Source organism: Alligator mississippiensis, chromosome 2 (assembly GCF_030867095.1).
Source record: "Alligator mississippiensis isolate rAllMis1 chromosome 2, rAllMis1, whole genome shotgun sequence".
NCBI classification, from domain to species: domain Eukaryota; kingdom Metazoa; phylum Chordata; order Crocodylia; family Alligatoridae; genus Alligator; species Alligator mississippiensis.
This window is the reverse complement of record NC_081825.1, coordinates 261713620-261736846: the sequence shown is the minus strand read 5'-3', so window position 1 is coordinate 261736846 and position 23227 is coordinate 261713620. Positions and strand designations below refer to the sequence as shown.

Sequence of the window (23227 nt, the reverse complement as noted above, 5' to 3'; positions counted from 1 at the left end):
GTTTGAGATTTTGACTAGCAAGCCATAAGTAGAACTCATGGGTTTGTCATAAAATAAGCCTGAATAATGGAGAGAAAAAAACTCCTCAAAGTCACCACCTGACTGTGCAAGCATAAAAATTTAGGGTCTATGTTACAGTCAGCACTGACTCTGAAGAATCAAATAGCAACAGTCATTAAAGCACTTTCTCCCATCATTACGAGCCCCCACACTGAAGCACCCTTGTGCTCCAGCCAGTCAGGTCAGCATCTACACGTGCATTGCTGCACACTAAAAAACTACACAGCAGGGTCGTACTTGTGCTACCCCACTGCAGAGTTTATTAGTTTACCGTGGCCCACCATGTGTAGATGTTGAGGTGTTTACTATGGAACTAATTAGGCAACTCTGCAGTAAATGTCTTCTGTAGATGAACCCTGATTCTCTCAAACATTTGACCATAGTGGTTTCCACAACTGTCATCTCCAGACTACAAAGCTGCCTAAAGCTTCTCTCTACCTCAGCCTAAAGAATGAATTAATGAAGAAGCTCCTGATGAAGCAGAGAATAGCAGCCTGTCTCCTAAACGGGTCTGGTCCAGAACAGCATATTGACCCTGACACTCCTCAACTAGCACTAGCTCCCCATGAGCTTCTGGATCTAATTCAATTTCCTGAGATGGTGCAGTTTACCTCAAAGACTAATTTCACATTCAGAAACCCCTGCCACTCCTGCATAGCTGATACCTCTGACACCCAGATACTTAGATGTGATGACCAGATGAATGCTTAACACCTGAGAGAGAATTAATATAATTAGGAAACCTCTGGTGAATTTATCTGAGCTCAGGTAAAGACCTGAAGGTCACAGGAGGCACAGCTTGCCCAAAAATCTGGGACACCTTGTATGTTTTAATTCAGTTTCAGAAGATGCTTTGTGCTTACATCAGCAATGTAAGAGTTAGCATAGTAATACTATGTGGTGGTTATTAATTAACCTAGCTGATAAACAGGAGAGTGCTGCCAGAACTAGATCCAGGCTCTTCTCTGCCCTGGTTTTAGATCTACTTTTGATTTGCAACTCCTTGAACTGTTAAGGTACTCTTTATATTTGTGTCAGAGCACTAAATGGGTCATCTTTGTTTTTGGAACTTTAAAAATGCATATAAAAATCTCTCAAAAGCTGACAGGCTGGGGCAGGAGGACAAAAGCATAAAGAGAAAAGACAAAAAGGGGTCTCATTTCACTCATTGTTGTTATCCTTCCAAAACATATCAGCCTAGTAGCTGTCCTTGAACCATTCCCTCTGTCACACATGCACTGAGTATCATGCTGAAATGGCACGTTAAATGTACTTTCAGATCTCATGCACAGAGACTCAGTAACAGAAAATATGTCCAGGAACTGTTGTTATATACTCGTAACAATGCCCTTCATCCTTTCTGCTTCTTTCCCTAGAGGTTGCATTGTTCTTCTTCCCTGTGCTGCCACTGTACAAAAGAATGAATCCTGAATAAAGATGTGTGTGGTCTTGTAGCCAGCTGCAGACCTTCTCATAGCCACATGCAGTGCTACTTGCCTCTTTGCCCGTGTTCAAAAGCTAAGTTCCAAGGGAAGAGAAACCCCTTTTTCACCTGGAACACTTTCAGTTTTCTGAGTGATTTATATTTTCAGTTACTGCAAAGGGGTGGAAAAGAAAAACAATAAGATACTGCTAAGGCAGTGTTCCATATGTCTGCTACTGATTGTTTCCACAAAATAAACTATTATTAAATGAACTGGCCTTCACAGATGCATGCTTAAAACTGTTCCATGGCTTTATTCCTTTATCATCTGGACTCAGCCAGCTTCAACCACTGTGCCATGAATGACTGCTACTAGAACTAAGCATTGCTCCATCTTAGCACAGGCCAGTCACTTTGTAAGCAATAGCCAAGCAGCATCGAAAGTGTGGGATTGCTCTTCTCAACTCCCTGTATGCTTACTTTGCTAAGATCCAGTGAGTTGTTATTCATAGATTCATAGATGTTAGGGTCGGAAGGGACCTCAATAGATCATCGAGTACGACCCCCTGCATAAGCAGGAAAGAGTGCTGGGTCTAGATGGCCCCAGCTAGATACTCATCTAACCTCCTCTTGAAGACCCCCAGGGTAGAGGAGAGCACCACCTCCCTTGGGAGCCCGTTCCAGACCTTGGCCACTCGAACTGTGAAGAAGTTCTTCCTAATGTCCAATCTAAATCTGCTCTCTGCTAGCTTGTGGCCATTGTTTCTTGTAACCCCCGGGGGCGCCTTGGTGAATAAATACTCACCAATTCCCTTCTGTGCCCCCGTGATGAACTTAGAGGCAGCCACAAGGTCGCCTCTCAACCTTCTCTTGCGAAGGCTGAAAAGATCCAGTTTCTCTAGTCTCTCCTCGTAGGGGTTGGTCTGCAGGCCCTTAACCATACGAGTGTCCCTTCTCTGGACTCTCTCCAGGTTATCCGCATCCCTCTTGAATTGCGGCGCCCAGAATTGCATGCAGTACTCCAACTGCGGTCTGACCAGCGCCCGATAGAGGGGAAGTATCACCTCCTTGGACCTATTCGTCATGCATCTGCTGATGCACGATAAAGTGCCATTGGCTTTTTTGATGGCTTCGTCACACTGCCGACTCATGTTCATCTTGGAGTCCACTAGGACTCCAAGATCCCTTTCCACTTCCGTGCTACCCAGCAGGTCATTCCCTAGGCTGTAGGTGTGCTGGACATTCTTCCTCCCTAGGTGCAGCACTTTGCATTTCTCCTTGTTGAACTGCATTCTGTTGTTTTCTGCCCACTTGTCCAACTTGTCCAGGTCTGCTTGCAGCTGTTCCCTGCCCTCCGGCGTGTCCACATCTCCCCATAGCTTTGTGTCATCTGCAAACTTGGACAGAGTACATTTCGCTCCCTCGTCCAAGTCACTGATGAAGACATTAAAGAGTATCAGTCCAAGGACCGAGCCCTGCGGGATCCCACTGCCCACACCCTTCCAGGTCAAAACCGACCCATCTACCACGACTCTCTGGGTGCGACCCTCCAGCCAATTCGCCACCCACCGGACTGTGTAGTCATCCAAGTCACAGCCTCTTAACTTGTTCACCAGTATGGGGTGGGATACCGTATCGAAGGCCTTCCTGAAGTCTAAGTATACGACATCCACCCCTCCTCCTGTGTCCAGGCATTTCGTAACCTGGTCATAAAAAGAAACTAGATATTCCCTTAGGCAAAACATATCAGAGGAATGGTTCCTTCTAGGGGCCCCATCTAAGGCAAAGTGAATTTAGCCTAGGTTCATATAGAACTAGAGCTTTCTCTATCCAAACTGATAATATAATAGATGCCCACAGTTTGTTTTTCAGAGGTGCAGGGCATGTCCTACTCCCAATAAAGTCACCGGGACTGCAGGTTCTCAACAACTGTAAAAGTTTCATAGTTTCACAGTTGGTAGGGTTGGAAGGCACCTGAGCAGATCATCAAGTCCAACCCCCTGCTGTGGCAGGAAAGAGTACTGGGGTCAAATGACCCCAGCCAGGTGTTCATCCAGCCTCCTTTTAAAGACCCCCAGGGTAGGAGCCAGCACCACTTCTCTTGGAAGCTGGCTCCAGATCCTAGCCGCCCTGACAGTGAAGTAGCGCCTCCTGATATCTAGCCTGAATCTACCCTCTGCTAGCTTGTGACTGTTATTTCTTGTCACTCCTGGTAGTGCTTGGGGGGAACAGGGACTCTCCCAATGCCTGCTGGTCCCCCCTGACTAGTTTGTAAATGGCCACTAGATCACCCCTCGGCCTTCTCTTGTGGAGGCTGAACAGGTTCAGGTCCCTTAGCCTCCCTCGTAGGGCCTGCCCTGCTGACCCCTGATCATGTGGGTGGTCCTCCTCTGGACCCTCTCCATGCTGTCCACATCCCTCCTGAAGTGCGGTGCCCAGAACTGGGTGCAGTACTCCAACTGTGGCCTAACCAGTGTCACAGAGGTGGAAGATCACCTCCTTGGACCTGCTCGAGATGCATCTGTGGATGCATGACAAGGTATGGTTGGCCTTCCTAACCACATCCCTGCACTGTTGGCCCATGTTCATTTTGGCCTCAATAATGACTCCAAGATCCTTCTTTGCCTCTGCAATGACAAGAAGGGAGTTCCCCAGCGTGTAGATATGCTGCTGGTTCTTCCCCCCAGGTGCAGCACCTTGCACTTGTCAGTGTTGAAACCCATCCTGTTCTCATCCGCCCACCCCTGTAGCCTGTCCAGATCTGATTGCAGCCTATTTCTTCCTTCTAGTGTGCCCACTTCTCCCCACATCTTAGTGTCATCTGCAAATTTGAACAGGGTGCATTTTACCCCCTCGTCCAAGTCGCTGATGAAGATGTTGAACAGTGCAGGCCCAAGGACCGAGCCCTGGGGAACCCCACTGCCCACATCCCTCCAGATCAAATAAGACCCGTCCATCCCCACTCTCTGGGTGCGGCCTTCCAGCCAGTTAGTGACCCATCTGACTGTGTAGGCATCGACACCACAGTCTCCTAGTTTTTTTAAAGAGAATGGGGTGAGAGACTGTGTCGAAGGCCTTCCTAAAGTCCAGAAAGACTATATCCACCATGACACTTGCATCCAGGGATTTGGTGACCTGGTCATAAAAGGCCCCTAGGTTGGTCTGACAGGACCTACCTCTAATGACCCATGTTGGTTGCTCCCAAGCATAGTCTCCCCTGCTGGCCCCTTGTGGACATGCACCAAGATAATTTTTTTCAAAAAGCTGAGGTAAGACTAATGGGCCTAGTTTTCTGGGTCCTCCTTCTTCCCTTTTCTGAAAATGGGAACCACACTGGCCCCTTTTCAGTCCTCCGGCACATCGCCAGAGCACCATAAGTGCATGTAAAGCCGTGCCAGAGGTCCCGCAATAACCTCTACTAGTTCCCTCAAGTTAGGTCAATAGCATTTTGAATGCGCTCCAAAGTTGGTTTTGATTATATTGCTTCTTTACATAAGAAATCCCTGCTGAATCACAGTAACCAGAAAACTTGAGAGGAAGATGTCTGTTTAGAGACTAAAATTCAAGCCTGCCGGGTTGGGAGCAGCTTGAGAACTTTAGAACCCCATATGTATAGATATTCTTCAGAATCAGTGGTCTTGAGCTCATTCTCAAAAGACATGTCCAGGGATTACCCTGAGTTCTTGATAACCTATATAGAACTGCCGTCTGTCCTGGAATCAGAACCCTCTTTGTGGGGCCAGAGGGACTAGAGGCTGCAATGGCTGCACTGTTCAGAACCCTGGGCATTGGCACTGAAGTATTACTGACTTTTGCTTTGCAACCACTTCACCTCATGCTTTGATCTGTTTTCAAGAGCTTAAGCCCATCTCAGTGTCCTTAACTAGCATTTCCTCCAGACTTGTAGTATTACCTGCTAGTGGCTTCTTATCTCAGCAGACTGGTTGGAGGCTTCTATGCTGGGGAGTTTCTCACTTCCTCAGGACACCTCAGTCTCACCTTCTCTTGGGTCATCTGCTTCTCTCTTATTTATCTTTTTTTTTTGCTGAGCCCTAAAATCTACTATTCCCCAGCAAGGTCAGCTCAGTTACTGCTGATAACAGAGGAAGAAGAATGGACTGGGAGTGCAGAAATCACTGCTTTTACCTTAGGCTGGCCCTGCCTGCACTGTCTTTCTCTTTCTCTGCCCTATGACTGTGCCAACAGATCTGGAACGGCTGGACAAAGGTTTGGATCTGGCGAATATAATCTGGGAACCAACTTCCAAAGGACCTGGAAAATTGAAAAGATGGTTTAGCTTGGTGCTGGGCCTCCCTCCTTTTGTATGAAAGCCTCCCGTCTAACCTCTGCAACTCTGATTCATTATACTAACACAACTCTTAGGATAGCAACAACTGCCAAATGGGCATTTGGGGGGCAGGAGGGACATGGCCAGCACTTCTGTGTCTGCGTACAGTGTTGTACATTCCAGAACAACCCAGCACTAATGGGTTACAAACAGACCCACAGAAAAACACTAGCAGAGGATGCACACAAAAGGGGTTTGGAGCTACTAGTTGAAATCCTGGCCCCAGTGATGTTACTGGGTGTTTTACCATTATCTTAGACAGGAGTTTGCTCTGTATGTTGATGTCTGGCCTTCTCAGATAGGAGAACTTTTACCACCCCAAGTTATATACTAGAAAGGGCAGTGCTCGTTCCGGAGCAGTTTCAATAGCTGACAGCAATGAAGGAGGAAGGAGCTACTTCAAGCCCTGTGTAGATTCAGCTTTCAGACAGTCTTTGAAGGAACTGGCTACTAGCTGCTTTGTTACCTTTATCAATTCAAAAGCCAGAGGCCTGCCAAAGTAGTGCCAACTGCTCCCTGGACCTGCCACTGTGACTCCTTCCTGAACGTTTCCTGCCCCAGTGGTATGGAGCAGATATAGTCATACCTGCTTCTCAGTTGACTGTCCAGAAGGCTTAACTGTCACAACCTCATGAACTGGGCTTGAATGCATCAAGCTGGTAAGCAAATACTTCCTCTCAGGCACTTCAGCATGAGGAATCTTCTGGGTATGGGAGGGGGGATATTCTACCTTCCCCCTTGCTTTCCCAGGGCTGTTCATGGGGCTGCCCCATTACCTCTCGACTTTCCAGCTCACCATCCAACCTCCTCCTAGTACACAGGTCTCTCACAGAAAAATCTTCGTTTTCTCAATGTCATGTCATGCTGTAGCAGACTTAGACTACATCCTCACAGGGGCAGGGTCTATGTGCCCAATCTCTAGTTGGGTCCAGGAGCATCTAGAGCACTATGTACATATGAAATAATAACCAAATAACTTGGTGTGGAGGGAATCAAGGGCTTCAACACAGAGATAAAGCTGTGGGTGCTGAGAGATGAAAAGAAATGACTTTTCCTAAGGAAAGGACAATAGGGGGTCCTCAAAGCACCAGGATAAGGGTGGCTTGGTACAACCTGAAGACAGTATCTGTCTCTTGTTTCCAAAAACAGAAGCTACTTTTATTATACTTCTCGCTTCTAGTAAAACAGCAGCACCACTCTTGGACCTGCTGTACCATTCTTTGGGTAAGCCAGCTTTGAGTGACTTACCCAACAGCCCATTCTTCTAGTATTCCAACCCTCAGTTCTTGGATCTCTGCTTATGCAACAGACACTGAGCTAAACCCTTAAAGAGTCAGATACCCCACCCTGCAGGAAAGAACTCAGAACTCTGCTCCATGTGTTTATGTCACCAAGTATGTATACCACACTGGGTAGAATTGCAGGCATTCTGGAGGGTACAGCTATGATGCAGAACTACCTTGACAGACTAGAAAAATGGTCCGGAATCAATCAGATGAGATTCAGCATGGACAAGTGGAAAGTCCTGCACTTGGGATGGAATAATTCACACAAATTCAGATGGGAATGACTAGTTAGGCTGCAGTACTGGCAAGGAAGGATCTGGGATTTACCAGTAGACCAAAGGAGTCAAGCATGCTCTTGTTGCAAAAAAGGCAATAGCATACTGGATTGGATTAACAAGAGGGTCTCTTGTATATCAAGTGAAGTGATTCTTCTTTCTCTATTGAGCGCTGATGAGGCCTCACCTGGAGTACTTTGTGCAGTTTTGGGTCCCTTCTTAAAGTGTGGATGTGGACAGTTCGGAAAGGGTCCACTGCAGAGCAACAAAAATGATCAAGGACCTGGGAGACAGGACTTATGAGAAAAGGCTGAAAGAACTAGGGTTATTTAGTCTGGAGAAGAGAAGACTGAGTGGGGATTTGATGTCTTCAAATATCTAAAGGGCAATTACAGAGAGGGTGGAGATACATTTTGCTCTGTGGCTGTAGGAGACAGGAGTGGGAGCAATGGTCTCAAGCTGCAGCAGGGGAAATTTAAGTTGGAGAGTAGGAGGAAATTTCTGACTATGAGGGTGGTCAAGCATAGGAACAGGCTATCTAGAGAAGTAATGGAATCTCCATCCTTGGAAACTTTCAAAAGCAGGTTAGACAGATACTTGGCTGGGATGGTTTAGTCAGGGATGATCCTGCCTTGAGCAGGGGGCTGGACTAGATGACTTTGTGAAGTCACTTCCAGCCTTACTTTCCTATGATCTTATGTCATTTTGAACACTCCCAGGGAGGGATAGTTATATGCCTTCTTACAGGAGATTCTGTGGTTACCAAGGGATCCATTCAATCCCAGCTCATGTTGTCCTGAATTTGTAGCTGTTGCGTTTGATTGTCTCTATATTGCCCACAACTCACATGTGCACTGCATTAATTTATGGAAGGCAGACAAGGTTCCTTGGGTGAATTTGATATCTTTTATTAGACCAACCCAAATGGTTGGAGAATAGTTATTAAGCAAGCTTTCGGGTTCAAAAACCCTTCGTCAGGCTAAGGAAGCTGCAGCAGTTGGTGCGTGCTCTTCCTGGATGGAATGAAAAGTAAACAAGCCAGGGGCTGGGCTGGGGAGTCAGTTGCCAGGCAGATTGTAATGTATCAAAAATCCAATGTCTATGTTTAGTTCATGATCTCTAGTATTCAGGAGGTTGATGAAATGGAGCTCATAGGCTTGTCTCTGGGAAGTGTTGTGTAAGTTTCCCTTGAGGATCAGGACTGTGAGATTGGAGAGAGAGTGGCCCTCCTGTGAGAAATGTGCCCCCACCGGTAATTGGGTATTTCTGTCTTTGATGGATTTCCGGTATGCATTCATTCTGGTGCGCAGTTGTTGTTTGGTTTCTCCTACATATCTTCCATCAGGGCATTTGGTGCATTGGATGAGGTATATTACATTTCTGGAGGTGCAGCTGTAAGATCCTGGGATGCTGATGGCTCTGTTGTGGGGTGTAGTAATTGTGGGGGTGGTGATGTGTTGGCAGGTTTTGCATTTCTTGTCCTGGCATGGTCTGGATCCTTTTGGTGTGTTCTGGGTTTGAGGAAGTTTGCTTCTGGTGATGAGGTTGGTGAGGTTGGGTGCTTGTTTGAAGGCTAGGATGGGTGGCTCTGGGAAGATCTTTTTAAGAATAGGGTCTCTTTCTAATATAGGTTGCAATTTTTTGAGGATTTTCCGTAACTTATGGAAGGTGCTTTCAGAAACAGGGAAGGGCAGAGAGGAGCTGCTGCCTGCAGTTATCACAGACACATTCAGATCAGCAGAGATAGCCATACCGAGCAATGTTTAGAGAAGGGTCTTCTTTCACAATGAGGGGTTTGTTTCCTCTAGGGCTAAAGATTACATGGCATAGGAGAGAGTTCTGAAGGAGGCAACTGAGAAGAAGAGGACAGAGTCCAGCCTGTTGACATCTTCATCCAGGTCCACAAAATGAGCCAGGATGTTGTTTCTTGAGAACTAGGCATTTATACTTATTTGTATCCCAGCTCATATCCAGGCTTACATACTCTGCAGAAAACTGCGCTTTGTTTCTGCAGCAAACCAGATTTTTTGCATTAACTGTACAAGCAGTAAAATGCTGGCTTTGTTATTTATTTTGATAATTCCATTTTACTCTATCCCCACACTCTTAGGCTCCAGTGTACTTTTTTCTACAGACATGGCTACCCAGGTCAGGTCAGGTCAGTCCCGAGGCTGCTGAGACTGTTGCGGCACCTTAGATGCTGTAGCAACCCCCTCTACTCTGATGATGTTAGTTGAGTTGTTTTGCATCACTGCTGATTCTTTGGGCAGAGTAACCTGGTGGCACCCATCTCCTCTTCAGGTATGGATGACTGTTGGCTTGCAGGGAGCTCACCGGTCTTGTTTTTTTTAAGTCCTGCTAGGTGTCCACACACCCTCCTCACCCAGGCAAGCCCCAGGTTGGGGTGCTGGTGTAGTTGGTGACAACCCAACCGTGGAACAGGCTGTACTGGTTTGCATGGTACCAGATAGCAGACCAAGAGAGGCCTGGCCTGACAGGGACATGGCTACCTACGTCATTATATTTTCTAGAATATAATTGATTTGGCAGGTGGTAAAGCATGGGAGGCAGTTTGGAATTGTACAATAAGTGCATTAGCTGGATGTTTGGGCTACAGGATCACCAGTGAATCTGCTGACATTAATATTGGAAATATTATATCTAAGTTACAAAGCAAACTACCCAAACAAGACAAATGGGGCAGTTTGCTCCTCTATTATTTTAGGCAGGCACAGGCAGAAATCACTGCATCAGTGACACTTGGGTCACATTTTCAAGGTTTTCTCAACAACCATAAAAGCCAGAAACATAATTCTTTTAAAATGAAAGCTCAGATGTTGGAGTGCAATTCAGCTGCAAATTTCTTAGCTGCAGCACCACAGAATAGAGTGCCACAGCAAAGGTACTAGTTCATCTAAACTAGTAGTGTATGTGCTCTGCAAAGACTTCTGAAGCACTGGAAAAAGATTTGGGTTATTCCCTGACATACTAGCCCCTTGAGAAACCCTTTTGGATTAAGCAATCACTGACTGGGGAAGTAAGATTTGAGAAGCCAAGTCCATAGGACTTACTAGGAGTCTTCCCTTTGAGACATTCCACATCAGTTGATGGAGTTTACTGTTCAGCTAATTTTGAGGCCTCAATTTGCCCTCTCTGAACAAAGGGTATTTTGTACAAGATAGAAACATAAATGAAAAGACTGTTCCAGCCCTTCAAAGGCCAAACTCAAAATAGCAGCGCTCCCTTGAGTCAAAGCAATGGGGTTCTGAGGTCTCCTCTCAACCCAGTTTCTAGGTAACCTTCATTTTCAACTCAGCTCCATTCAGCATAGCCTTTTATTACCATCTTGGGAGAAATTAATTCCCTTCCTAGCTGACCCCAGGCTGCAGCTGTTCTCTTTCTTGCTAGATGGTTAGCCTTTTCCCTGACAATTCTTAGAGAAGGTTCACGTAGTACATTAACTCTCCACTCAGCTCTTGTGGTCTTTGGGACTGGCACTCACCTGTAGGGTTTGTGCTGGGCTCACAGGATGAAGCACTGTTAAGGCTGTTCTGGAATCCATTCAGATAACCTTCTGTAGAGGTCACCCTAACAAGCAAAAGCAGTTGATTAGACCGTGCTAAGCATGGAAGTTACCAGGCCAGAGCAAAGCTGCCTGGAGGGCTACTAGGTTGTACAGCCTTATTGGTGCTCAGGAATGGTAGCCAAAAAACCATGCCTGAATGTGACAAGAGCTGAGCAATGCTAGCAGACAGCTCCAAGAAGGCAGAGAGACCAGAGCCTCCTAGCACCTGCAAGAGGTTACTATGGGTGACATGCAGCTGCTCATCCTGGGTCCCCTAAGGCTGACTGACAGAAGAAAGAGTTGAGATGTTAAAAAAGCAGCATGTGGTTCTAAGCTGCCAAGCTGCTTTGAAGAACACACAGTAGTTCTGTGGGTTTCCTAATATTCAGTGACCAGAAGCAAAAGGGAACATCTTTGGAGGGGCAGGTTGGGGACCAACAGTGAACATTACATTCAGAGCTAAGCTCAGGATCTTACATCCTAAACCCAGTAGAAGCAGCTCACAAGTGCAATGAGCTGGTAGTTCACTTCAGCCTTGGAATCCAAGATCTAGCAAAAGCATCCAGTCCCTACTAGGCCAGTGAAAGGCATAAGGTAAATTCCTCTGCAGGCCCTGCTGCAAAGGATTTGGGAAACAAAGTGTCAGATCCAGATTGGTCCAGTAGGAACCTAAATGGGACTTAAACAGAACATAGCTGCCCAAGTCAAAAAAAATCTACATGTGCTGAAGTGAGCTAGTCTGAGCACCCAGAGAGAAATTAGCTGCCATTCTCTCATGAAAATAGATTAACTCACTGTGAGGAGTCAAATCAGATGATGATCATAACAATCCATTTTGGCCTTGAGATTTATTAATTTATTCTCTGCTCACTCTCAGGCCTTCTGTCTCGATTCAACATCTGGGCCTTCCTGCCTCTGCTTCTGATTGCTCCAGAATTCCCCGTTCACACTCTCTCAGCTGCAATCCTGTCTCTCCCTCCACCCACCCCGCTCCATCGCACTGGTTGAGAGCTACTTCCAGCTCTGCCCAATGAAAGCGTTGTAGCCTCCAATCCCCATACGATGCCCTGATGACTAACAGATGCAGGCACACGTGAAGTTTCTGAAGTGTTGACTGAAACCCTTTTGCCTTTAAATTTCAAAGTCAGCAAGTTCCCAGTAATCCAGGTGCTCTTGGCAGCTGCATGGCCGGTGGCGAGAACTTGGATTTTATTTTGGTTGGGTTTGTATGAAACTGAAGGTTGGAAGAAGAGGGGGTCTGATATCATATTTGCATGGCATAACCATCTCAGAGCAGTCACAATTTTAAATGCTACCGTCAAATAAATGCTGAATACCCATGGATATTTTCTCTTAAGGACAGCTTTGGACCTCATATGCTCATAGTTTCTCTTACTGCTCATGCTGCATAGTCCAGTCAAAAGCAGAGAATCCAGATGAGCTCTTTCTGTCTGTTATTTTATAGGTGACAATGCACTAATTTCCCTGGTTAACCTTTGAGCCTCTTTGCTGTAACTTACTCCCGGAAATGCTATAAATGGAAACTAATGGGTCAGGAGGGATAGGACTGACACCAGCAAACTCACATCATACACAAGCTGAGGTTTGACAAAAGGACAGTACCAGATGTGAAGAGCCAGTGCCAGAGAGGCTTGTTCCTCTTTGTTGCTCTTGGACAGGGTGTCTCTGTATATGCATCTGTGTGTATGATCTAAGGCTGGCCAGGGGCTAAGAGATGCAAGCCCAGTGAACCCAGCTGTGTCAGGGTGTTAAATCAAGACACTTCTCTCAGATGCACTGCTATAGCTGCCAAAATATGTCTAAGGGTCAGGCAGCCCGTTTAACCCAGATGCTCAAGAGCTAAAACAACGTGTGTGCCTCAGTAGCAAGAAGTGAAAGGGGTCCTAATAACAGCCACACGCTTACTCTGCTGCTGTCTGTCTTCTCCACAGTGGGCATTCTGCTTGCGTGAGAGAGACGCCCAGCGCACTTGAGACATTTTACATCTGCCGGTGAATAAACAAACACTAGAAGTATAGGATTCAAAACAGAACCACAGCCATTTGCAGAACTCTCCCTGTGGTCACTTCCTCTGCTTTTTGCACATCTGCCAGGGTTGGCCCAGCCTACTCTAAAACATCTGGCTCCTGCCATATCAGATTGCAGTTAGGACTCCACCAAGCTCCGGGATAGATTGCTGAGGCCTGACAAAAGACATCATCTCTTCCTTGTTTTTGTGTTAATTATGATAGTGCAGAACTTTTGGACCGTCTGCAGATATTGCTGGTCCCATACATAATGAATTCAGAAAAGTATAAGTAATGCAGGAGGATTCCATTATTTTATCCTATGCCTATATGATATAATGGCTATCTTCTTTCCTCTGGCCCACACCACTATTAGCTACAGGGAAACATTCACTTACAGCAGGTGCCCAAGTGGGAATGCTGGGAAAATACATTAACAGAGAAGGTCTATGTATGCCGTGATGGTTAACATTATCAACTGCTGCAGATCTACAGCTAGCAAAAAACTTGTCTCAGCCTCTACCCAGGTTCTTTCTCCATTGGCACCACAAATTGGCACACTTCTACTTGGCTGTTTCTCAACCTTAACTGCCAGAGTCAAGTGTGGAGTCCTGGAGACCACTATGAATTTGTAGTGCTAGCAAGAAGGAGAATTATCTTTCTCTTTGTGGTTGAAGCATTTCATCTAGGAATTACTGAGACAAAAAAATATGGAGCTACATGAGACCCTTTCACGGAGTCATATTTCTGAGTAGTTAAAACGTAAACAGTTCCTTTCAATACCCATATCTTTTTCCACAGCTTAATGTGGTCACCACTTATCCACTTCGTTAGTTTAATAAGGAAGGAGTCTGCTTTGGATACAGTCCACGACAAAGATAACCTTCTCCTTTTACAAGTTGGGAGACTGAGTAAATAAAAAAGAGAACATACTCATCCTCCAAACTGATGGTTTTTCTCCCTGATCCCTTACTTATCTGGTTGTTCCATTACTTTTTTCTTTCATGTGCTAAGCAGGGCAGCTTCCCAATTTAGATAGTTTTTGTATTAGTCAGTAATGTTCATCTTCAGAATTTCAATATTTTTTTTTTTTTTTTTGCAGAAGTTTCTAACTTTTCTCCTTCCCCTCATTTTCTGTGTACCATGTGTACTGGCTAGAAGTGAGATGATAGTGCTCGCAAGGCAGAGGTGATTCACAGACAAAATTGATCCCAGTTTGTATTTGCAGTCTCATCTCTGGAAGAAGCGCTACAAACAACTTTGAGAAGATCCTATTAAGATACTAAACAAAGTTCCAAGGTGTAAAAAAAAAGCAGAGAGAGAGAGAGAGAGAGAGAGAGACTTAGAAAAATTAGAAAGAAAAGTGACATAACCATTAATATTGGAACGGAGAAAATAAAGCATAACTTCAGTGAATGCTAGTCAGTTTATTCCAGGAAAATGAGATCTCCTGGGAGGAAGGAGGCCTGGAAAGCGCTCAAGTCAGAGTTAGGGATGATAGTGAACAGCGAATTAAGGTAAACTGGAAAAGTAATGTGCCAGCCAAAAAGCCAGAGCTACAATGTGGTTTTTTTTGTTTTGTTTTGTTTTTTTTACAGAGAAGTAAAGTATCATGCTTTCATCATCATACTTTGCATCATACTTTATGATGTAACCAATTTGGGAGCCTCAATATAAGCAAAACAATAATAAACTGAAGAAGGTCCAATAAGGGAAAAGGGAGAGAGAAATAATTAAGAACCTGGTAAGTGAATTTACTAGTTAATTTACCTATAGGATACTAGTTAATTTACTAGTTAATTTACCTATAGGATAATTTGTTCCAATTTCCCACTAGCATTTTCCCCTCAGTGATTACCATCCTGATCTTGGGTCACTACTGGATAATTTGCTGTTATATGCAGTCCCTTTGGAGTGGCAAATTAACCAGAGTGTACGGTATATGAGGAAAAGAGAGGTTAACAAAATCTCAGTAACTATGGGAGGTGGAAAGAGAATATTCAAAGGCTGTCAATTTAGAAAGTAAAGTGTTCTGGATGTTTCAGGAAGTGGGAGTAATAGGATGAAACAAAGCAAAAGAGGAGTTCAGGCTACACAGGAGAAATTTCTTAGTAATAAGGTCATTTAAATCCTTAAATTGTCTCCCATGGGAAGTGGCAAAATTCTGCCACTGGAGTTATTTAAAAGTAGGCATCATTTACACAGCATCAGAAAATGCTCTGTATAGAATGGCTGGAGAATAGGAAGAATGGGCTGGAACATGAAAGACATCTTTTTCATCTCTAATCTCTGTTTCTTTGTGGCAGGCTGTTTTCCCCATTCACCCTTCCCTGTGCATGGCATTCTGGTCATTTTCCTGACAAGGATACATTGATTTGATTAGGCAGCTAGAAAGACAGTGGTTTGAAAATGGTCAGCTCCAAACATGCTGGAAGAATAGTTGGGCACTGGTGCTTTCCATGTAAGTGAAAAAATGTTACTGTAGGATCCCATGAATGGTAAGAATGGTTTCGGAGCCTTGTGCTGGAGTCTGAAAGGCAACTTGGAAAATATTTCCGGAGCAGCTCCTTGCAGCCTTCGATACTTGGATTAGGTTTCTGAAATTCTGAAGAAATCTTTTGCTTTTTTTCCCCCTTCTGTGCATTTTTGGTGCTGAGCTTTTTCCGGTTTTCCCACACTCCTGCCTGTCACAGAGCAGAAACCACAAAAATGCAGCAAAGTAAAGTCTGTCCAAGGATAAACATTTCCCCTGCCAACAAGTGAGCACAGCATACCGGCATCTTCAAATACACATCCTTGCTGCCCAGCAAAGGAACCCACTGATACCGCCTGTCACCTGTACTAACATGAGCCACCCTGGTACAGAATCAGATGGCAAAATCCCCTGCACAAACCTGGCAGTCTTGATACTCAACATCTGCACTTGTTGAGTTGACTAACCCTGCTCACATCTTGTTTTCTTTTGAGTGGTTTTCAGAAATGCATTTAGGACACGATTTATAAAGACAGGCACAGTGCATACAGGATATGTACAGCTTCTCCAACACAGCTTAGTCAACACACCTCAAACATACTTTGCTGTCCTAGTCTTGCTCCTTGCATCATCAATGCACTTCAAGCACTTGCTCTCTGCATCATCAGTACTCCTAAGCACTTCAGTAGAATGTAAATTGGTTATTTTTTATTAAAGCCCTGTTATTAAATGAGGAAGGGGATGTGAAGGGTCAGCAAACCTGGCAAGAATCAGATCTAAGAGACCTCCAGGACTCTGCAGAACTCGTGGAGGCAATAATGAATGTGGCTTCCTCCCACCAACGTTCAGAGCGTAAGCATGACCAAAGGTGGCTAAGGGAAAGATGAGGAGAGGTTTAAAAGATGACACTTTCTAATCTTCAGGAGACAAATAAAAGAGGACATGGCAGAGAAATCTAATAGCAACTGGCAATAAAATAAATTCAGCCTGAAATAAATCCAACCCTCCCGTTTATTCTCTCACAACACATTAATAAGGGGCTATTCCAATGAAAAAGAAAGAAAACCTATTAAAAACTAATAAAAAGGATTTTTTTTCCCCCCCACGCACCACATACTTAACTTGTAGAACTCTCTTCCCACAACACAGCAGTAAAGCCAAAAAGGTTAAAAGGTTCAGAACAGAAAGAAAGAAAGCGGCTAAAAAGAAAGACCTACAAAGGATGGAGGACGGGATCCACCTCCAAGGAGGAATATTCCGCACTGGTCCGGACCTGCAGGGAGCAAACCAGGAAAGCCAACACAGCGACTGAACTCCAACTAGCTTCGAGCATCAAGGATAATACAAAGTTCTTTTTTAGATATGTGTGGAGGTGGAGGAAAAGCAAGGGCAACACTGGACCCCTGCTAAACCAGATGGGACAACTGACAACCGCCGCCCAGGAAAAAGGCAACCTACTAAATGGGTACTTTGCATCAGTCTTTCATCAGTCCCATGGGACGCCCCTGCCCATTACGGGGCAGGAAGGCCTGGGTGAGGGAGATTCCTTGCCCTCCACCAATGCTGACCTTGTGAAGGAACACTGTGAGAGGCTGGACACCTAAATCAGTCAGCCCTGACAATCCAGACCCCAGTGTACTCAAGGAGCTGGCTAGCATCATAGCTCAGCCCCTGACACAGATCTTTGAGAACTTCTGGTGCTCTGGTGAAGTGCCCGAAGATTGGAAGAAGGCCAATGTGGTGCCTATCTTCAAGAAAGGGAGGAAGGGAGGAAAGTGGATCCAGCAAACTACAGGCCCATCAGCCTGACCTCTATCCCAGGAAAGGTCTTAGAAAAGTTTATCAAAGAGGCCATTCTTAATGGACTGGCCAATGGCAACACCCTGAGGGATAGCCAGCACAGGTTTGTTGCGGGTAGGTCTTGATTAACCAATCTTATTTCCTTTTATGACCAGGTGACCTATATCACCTGGACAAGAGAAAGGAGTTTGATGTCGTATATCTTGACTTCAAAAAAGCCTTCGATCTGGTATCCCATGATCACTTCTTGGCAAAAATGGCCAACTGCAGCCTTAGGTCCACCACAATCCGCTGGCTGGGGAATTGGCTCCATGGTCGGACCTAGAGGGTGGTGGTTGATGGAAATCAATCGTCGTGGTGCCCTGTGATCAGTGGGGTCCCTCAAGGCTCTGTCCTCAGACCTATATTGTTCAACATCTTCATTAACGATGTGGACATTGGAGTCAGAAGTGGACTGGCCAAGTTTGCCGATGATACCAAACTTTGGGGTAAAGCATCCACACCTGAGGACAGGAAGGCAATCCAGGCTGACCTTGATAGGCTCAGGAAATAGGCAGACAAGAACCTGATGGTGTTAACACTGAAAGATGCAAAGTTCTCCACCTTAGGAAGAAACACCTTCAGCATCCTTATAGGCTCAGCAGTGCTATGCTGGCTAGCACTACAGATGAAAGAGACTTGGGGGTCATGATTGAACACAAGATGAACATAAGTCTTCAATGTGATGCTGCCGCTAGTAAAGCAAGCAAAATGCTGGCTTGCATCCATAGATGCTTCTCAAGCAAATCCCAGGACGTCATTCTCCCGTTGTACTCGGCCTTGGTGAGGCCGCAGCTAGAGTACTGCATTCAGTTTTGGGCTCCACAATTTAAAAAGGATGTCAAGAAGCTTGAGAGAGTCCAGAGAAGAGCCACACACATGATCAGAGGTCAGGAAAACAGACCTTACGACGACAGGCTGAGAGCTATGGGACTCTCCAGCCTGGAAAAACGCAGGCTCAGGGGGCGATCTGATGGCCACCTATAGGTTTATCAGGGGTGTTCACCAGGATCTGGGGGAACGTTTTTTCACCAGAGCGCCCCAAGAGATGACAAGGTCGACAGGTTATAAACTCCTGCAAGATCGTTTCAGGCTGGACATAAGGAAGAATTTCTGTACTGTCCTAGTCCCCAAGGTCTAGAATAGCCTGCCGTTGGAGGCGATTCAAGCACCTACTTTGAACTCCTTCAAGAGAAATTTGGATGTTTGTCTTGCTGGGATCCTATGGCCTCAGCTGACTTCCTGCCCCTGGGGCAGGGGGCTGGACTCGATGATCTTCTGAGGTCCCTTCCAGCCCTAATGTCTATGAAATCTATGAAAAGAATTGGACATATAGGTAGCTAATAAGAATCTCCCTTAGAGATATTAGATAAGATCTAAAGACTATAAAGCAGAGTTGGACAACCTGCAGCACACATGCCACAAGTGGCATGGGCAGCCTCTGTGTGGCATGCAACAGATCAAGGGCAGAAGTAGACAGCAGATCAAGGACAGGAGCACAGGGCAGGAAGTAGACAGTAGATCAGGAGATTGGACAGGGAGCTCAGAGTAGGGAGCAGAAAGTCCAGAAGCACATTGAGCAGAGGAAGGGGATTGGAATTGCACTTAGGGAGGGTGTGGGGCTAATTTGTGGCACACTTGCCAAAGAGACTGGACCCCACTGCTATAAAGCATAAACACCCTCTTGGTTTATTGCATAAGCCTGCCACTAATGGAAGAGGTTAAGAAGAATTCCCTTGGTTTTTTAATATTACTCATATTAAGTCATTACCAACTTCTTGAGTCTTTCTTTGACCTCTTTGGTACTGAGCAATGGCAGAGACCAGACTAGATGGAGAACTGAATTAATTTTGCAGTTCTTATGTCTTCCTGTTTGTATGAAGTTACACTCTTTGTTGTAAAGACTATTGTAAAGATACAAATAATCCAATAAAGCCAGGCTGTTCCAGGTACCCAACAATGGAAGACACATCCTGAAATATATATACTCAAGTCACTTGCAGGCAAAATTTTCTTTCTTGATATCTCTGGTCTGAGCTGCCCCTACTTCTTGACATGGAAAGGAAGAGAGGAAAAACTTACTTGGAAATCCTCTGGGCTGCCACCTTTCTGATCACTGCTTGCCTGAGGTTGGCTGGGGGCTTGGGAACCAGGTGAGAAGGTGTACTCTGGGATGGCATGATTTTGTGCAGACTGACCGCCTTCTGGATGCTGGAACTGGCACTTGTCATCTTGTGGGCACCAGAACTAGCTGGCACAGATATATGGCTGGAGCTGGCTGGTGGATGGTTGGCAAAGAGAGCCTGGAGAAACAGAAAACAAAACAAAAAAACCCTGGGATCTATTTCTTCTTTGCAACTGTGCTGGAAATGCCTATGAGGTGATAGGAGCCGTTTCTGGAAGCAGAGAACCTCTCCAGGTGAAAGGACCACTAATACTCCCACAATTACAGAGATCTAGAAGCAACCCAAGAGATAAGTGGAAAACTGCTGGGTGACTGCTTGGAGTCTGGAGTTTAAAGTAAAAACAGTTTTTACAGAAGAATTCTACAGCTTGGAAAGGGAAGTTACAGCTGTTCTCTTAAGATGTGTTGTCCATGCACACATTCTCACATGTGTTTACGCTCAGCCCCTGAGCCTTTTGACTAGAGACTTTTTTTTTATTTAGTAGTATCATACAAACTAGTCTGATCCTTACCCTACTCTTCCTTCCCCCCCCCCCCCAAAAAAAAAAGAGGATAAAGGGCTAAGCACATGCCCCAGCTTCTCAGTTCCTCTTAACTACAGTTTCACAGGCAGACTCCGAAGAGGAGGAGAAGGAAGGAAACAACAAATATGTGTGTGGACAATGCATCACAAAGTACTCCACTTATCAAGTAACTTCCTCTTCTTCTTTTGAGTAGTTATTCACACTCATGCACACATGCATGCACAGATGAATCTAAAATAATATCCACAACACCTGGAAATGGGATTTGAAATCTCCTGATCTATCAAAGACAGTGTCATTTCAGGAGGCTTCCACAACTGCACAGTGCTTCCTTCCTTTCTCGTGTCCTTGTGACAAGGTATTTAGCAGAATTCGCAGATTGGTTGGAATCCAACAGGGCTGCACCGTCCCCTTTTAGATGTTTCTGATATGGCCTTGAACTTGTAACCTCTGGGCTGTCAACCATGTGTCTTAGCAACCACACCACCTCAGCCCATGCATAAAGATTAGTTACAACAGAGGATGTTAACTGGGGGTGTGCGTACCCCCAGGGGTACTTGAGAAGGCCCTAGGGGTTACACATGGGAAGGCGGGGACGGAGTGCCACTGGAGGTAAACTGCTCCATGTCCAGCTGCCGGGGGTACACTGACCCCAAAAGGTTGAATACCCCTGAGTTACAACAAAGACCAACCTCCAAAATGCTGCTTTGCAAAGGTCTGGCCTGGAGACCCCCTCAGAAGGAAGGAGCAGAGGTAGCCTAAGCCCTGCTAGAATCACATCAGACTGGTCTACTTTTGCCAGTTAAGATAAATGAAAATCCAGCTGGACAGTGTCTGGGAAGAAACAGCTAATCCTGTAGATTCACAGATTCATACATGTTAAGGGTTGGAAGGGACCTCACAAGATTAATCGGGTCTAGTCCCCTTGCACTTGGGCAGGAAAGACTGCTGGGATCAGATGACCCCAGCAACATGGGAGTCTAGACGTTTTTTGAAGATCACCAAGCTGGGTAACTACCACCTCTGGGGAAGTCTGTTTCAGACCCTCAGCACTCGACTTGTAAAGTTTCTCCTTATGTCCAATTTGAAGCGATCTTCAATCAGTTTGTGCTCATTATTTCTGGTCTTCCCCTGGGGTGCCTTGGTGAACAGATGCTCCCCCAGGCCCTGATGTACATTCCTAATATACTTTTAGGCTGCCACCAAGTCCCTTCCAACTCTTCTCTTCTCTAGGCTGAACAGTCCCAAGTCTTTCAGCCTCTCCTTGTATGACCTGCTCTCTAGACTTCTAATCATGTGCATGGCCCTCCTTTTGGACTCTCTTGAACTTCTCCACATCAGTCCTGAAGTGCAATTCCCAGAACTGGACACAGTACTCCAGCTGTGGTCTCACCAAGGCCAAATAGAGCAGGAGGATGACATCCTTAGTCTTGCTTGAGATGTATCAGTAGATGCATGCCAGTGTTTGATTCTCTCTGCCAGCTATGGATCTCTCAGCTATGGCCACAAACAGGCATGGGACCTTCTAAAGGTTCCAAAAAGACAACAGATCCAAGCTCTCTTCATATATCCAATGTGTCAAAGGTGGTCTCAAGATCCTGAATTTAGGCAAAAGACTGCTGGCCAAGGTGCAGCTCAATCAACCTTCAGCAGGAATTTGGGCTGGGTATGGGGGACAACCATGGCTGGACAGAAGGTCGTGTACACTGGACCCACCATTGGGGTTTTTATCTCACTAATTCAGTCAGAAGTGATTCCTACCAGGAAAGTCATCCTCATAAACAGAAGTTGAAATGAGCAGGTTGCCATTGACTCAAACAATAGGGCACATTAGTGCCATAAAGAACAGATTCAAGAACTGGTCTTGGACGCATGGGAAGGCCTTTGCCAGCTCTTTTGGAAACTTCAGTGGGACAGGGTGGGAGAAAACTACCTAGCCCTTGACTAGGGACTGATGGGGAGAGATTGTCACCAAGTGAATCTTAAATTCAGGGCTGTTCAACTTTTGGGCCCCATGCCACGAGGGTTGCACACCACATGGTTTCCTTGGGACTCCTGCTAGGTGGCCAGGGCAAGGACTCCCCCTCCCTCCCCCACACTGCATGGGCAGCAAGCTCATGAGATCCTTTCCTGCTCTGCTCCCCTACCCCAAAGAACCCACAGCAGCAGAAGCAACAGGGGGAGTGGCAAGCAAGCAAGAGTCTGCAGGCTACATGTTAACCCCTTATGGGCCAGATGCAGCCCACAGGCCACCAGTTGGACAGATTTGCCTTAATTGATGGACAGTTCAACAATCCTTCGTTTCAACAAGTAGAATATTCAAGAACAATGACAGCAATGGGGAAAACTCCTAACAATGGCAAATGTAAGGTAACATAGACCACTTTGCCAGGTAGGTTTACGTCATGGAAGTTTTCCTACTATATGCACTTGGACATTCCTAATAGGAGTGCAACAGAAGCTCTGTAGGTGTTAGAACCATCTAGCATCCAGAAAGTCAGACAGAGTGAATGGAGATCAGGATGGGGTATTCTACTGTTGTCCTGAGAGTACAGGTTGGGAAGCAGAGGCAAGGAATGCAATCCTACACTGACAGGTGCAGGAGGTCCCAAAACCGGGGCAGTCTAGGCCAGATTGATGCTATCAAGTGACTTGGACCTAGTCTTGCTGCACCTTTGTGATGACTCATGCAATGACGGGGGCTTAGGGGAAAGGGGGCCCTGTCCACCAAGGTATCTGAAAGGGTACCCTTATTGAGATCTGCCTTGGAGCAAGCCTCTGGACATGCAGATAGCTGATATGTACTCTAACTACTTTGGGAGGCATCTCTCACCAGAGGTCATGGGTGACCAAGGCTGAAAGGGTCAATGGTGTAGGACTTTGGCAGGAACTGTCATTTTTATCCCTAAGCAATAGCTTCTTTGGAGGATTAACTGTAGCTAGGCCTGCAACCCTTTGAAGTGTAGCCAGGTATGTGGCACCACAAAGGTATAAGCTGCAATGTGGCTGAGGAGGGAGATGTATGATTTTATTAAGGCCTTTATGTGCTCTTCCAGCTGAAGGATCAGTCTCCTCATAGAGACTGCATCATAGGAGAAGCGCTCCTATGGCAGAAGTGCCTAGACTGCTGTTGTGTCCAAGGTATCTCCTATAAGGTTCAGAGACTGAATTGGCATTAGGATTCCTTTTTGGTAGTTTACCCTGACACCCAGTAAATAAAAA

The 23227-nt window shown here is 45.7% G+C and overlaps 1 protein-coding gene across 6 annotated transcripts in view; it reads right to left on the bottom strand.

Annotated features, from left to right (window-relative positions):
• Positions 1-23227, bottom strand: part of TTLL5 (tubulin tyrosine ligase like 5) — a 178291-nt gene that overhangs the window by 7508 nt on the left and 147556 nt on the right. For 2 of the 6 annotated variants that reach the window (XM_019499231.2, XM_014611334.3), the window contains exons 31-32: positions 19379-19599; positions 10895-10980 (exon numbers count right to left, since the gene is read on the bottom strand). The exons of 1 other annotated variant lie outside the window; for it this stretch is intronic. In XM_019499231.2, the coding sequence (XP_019354776.1) occupies positions 10895-10980; positions 19379-19599 (307 nt within the window). Of the gene's footprint in view, positions 1-10894; positions 10981-19378; positions 19600-23227 lie in introns of those variants that run through there. 3 more of the 6 variants (XM_019499232.2, XM_019499233.2, XM_059723099.1) reach the window with 3 other exon arrangements.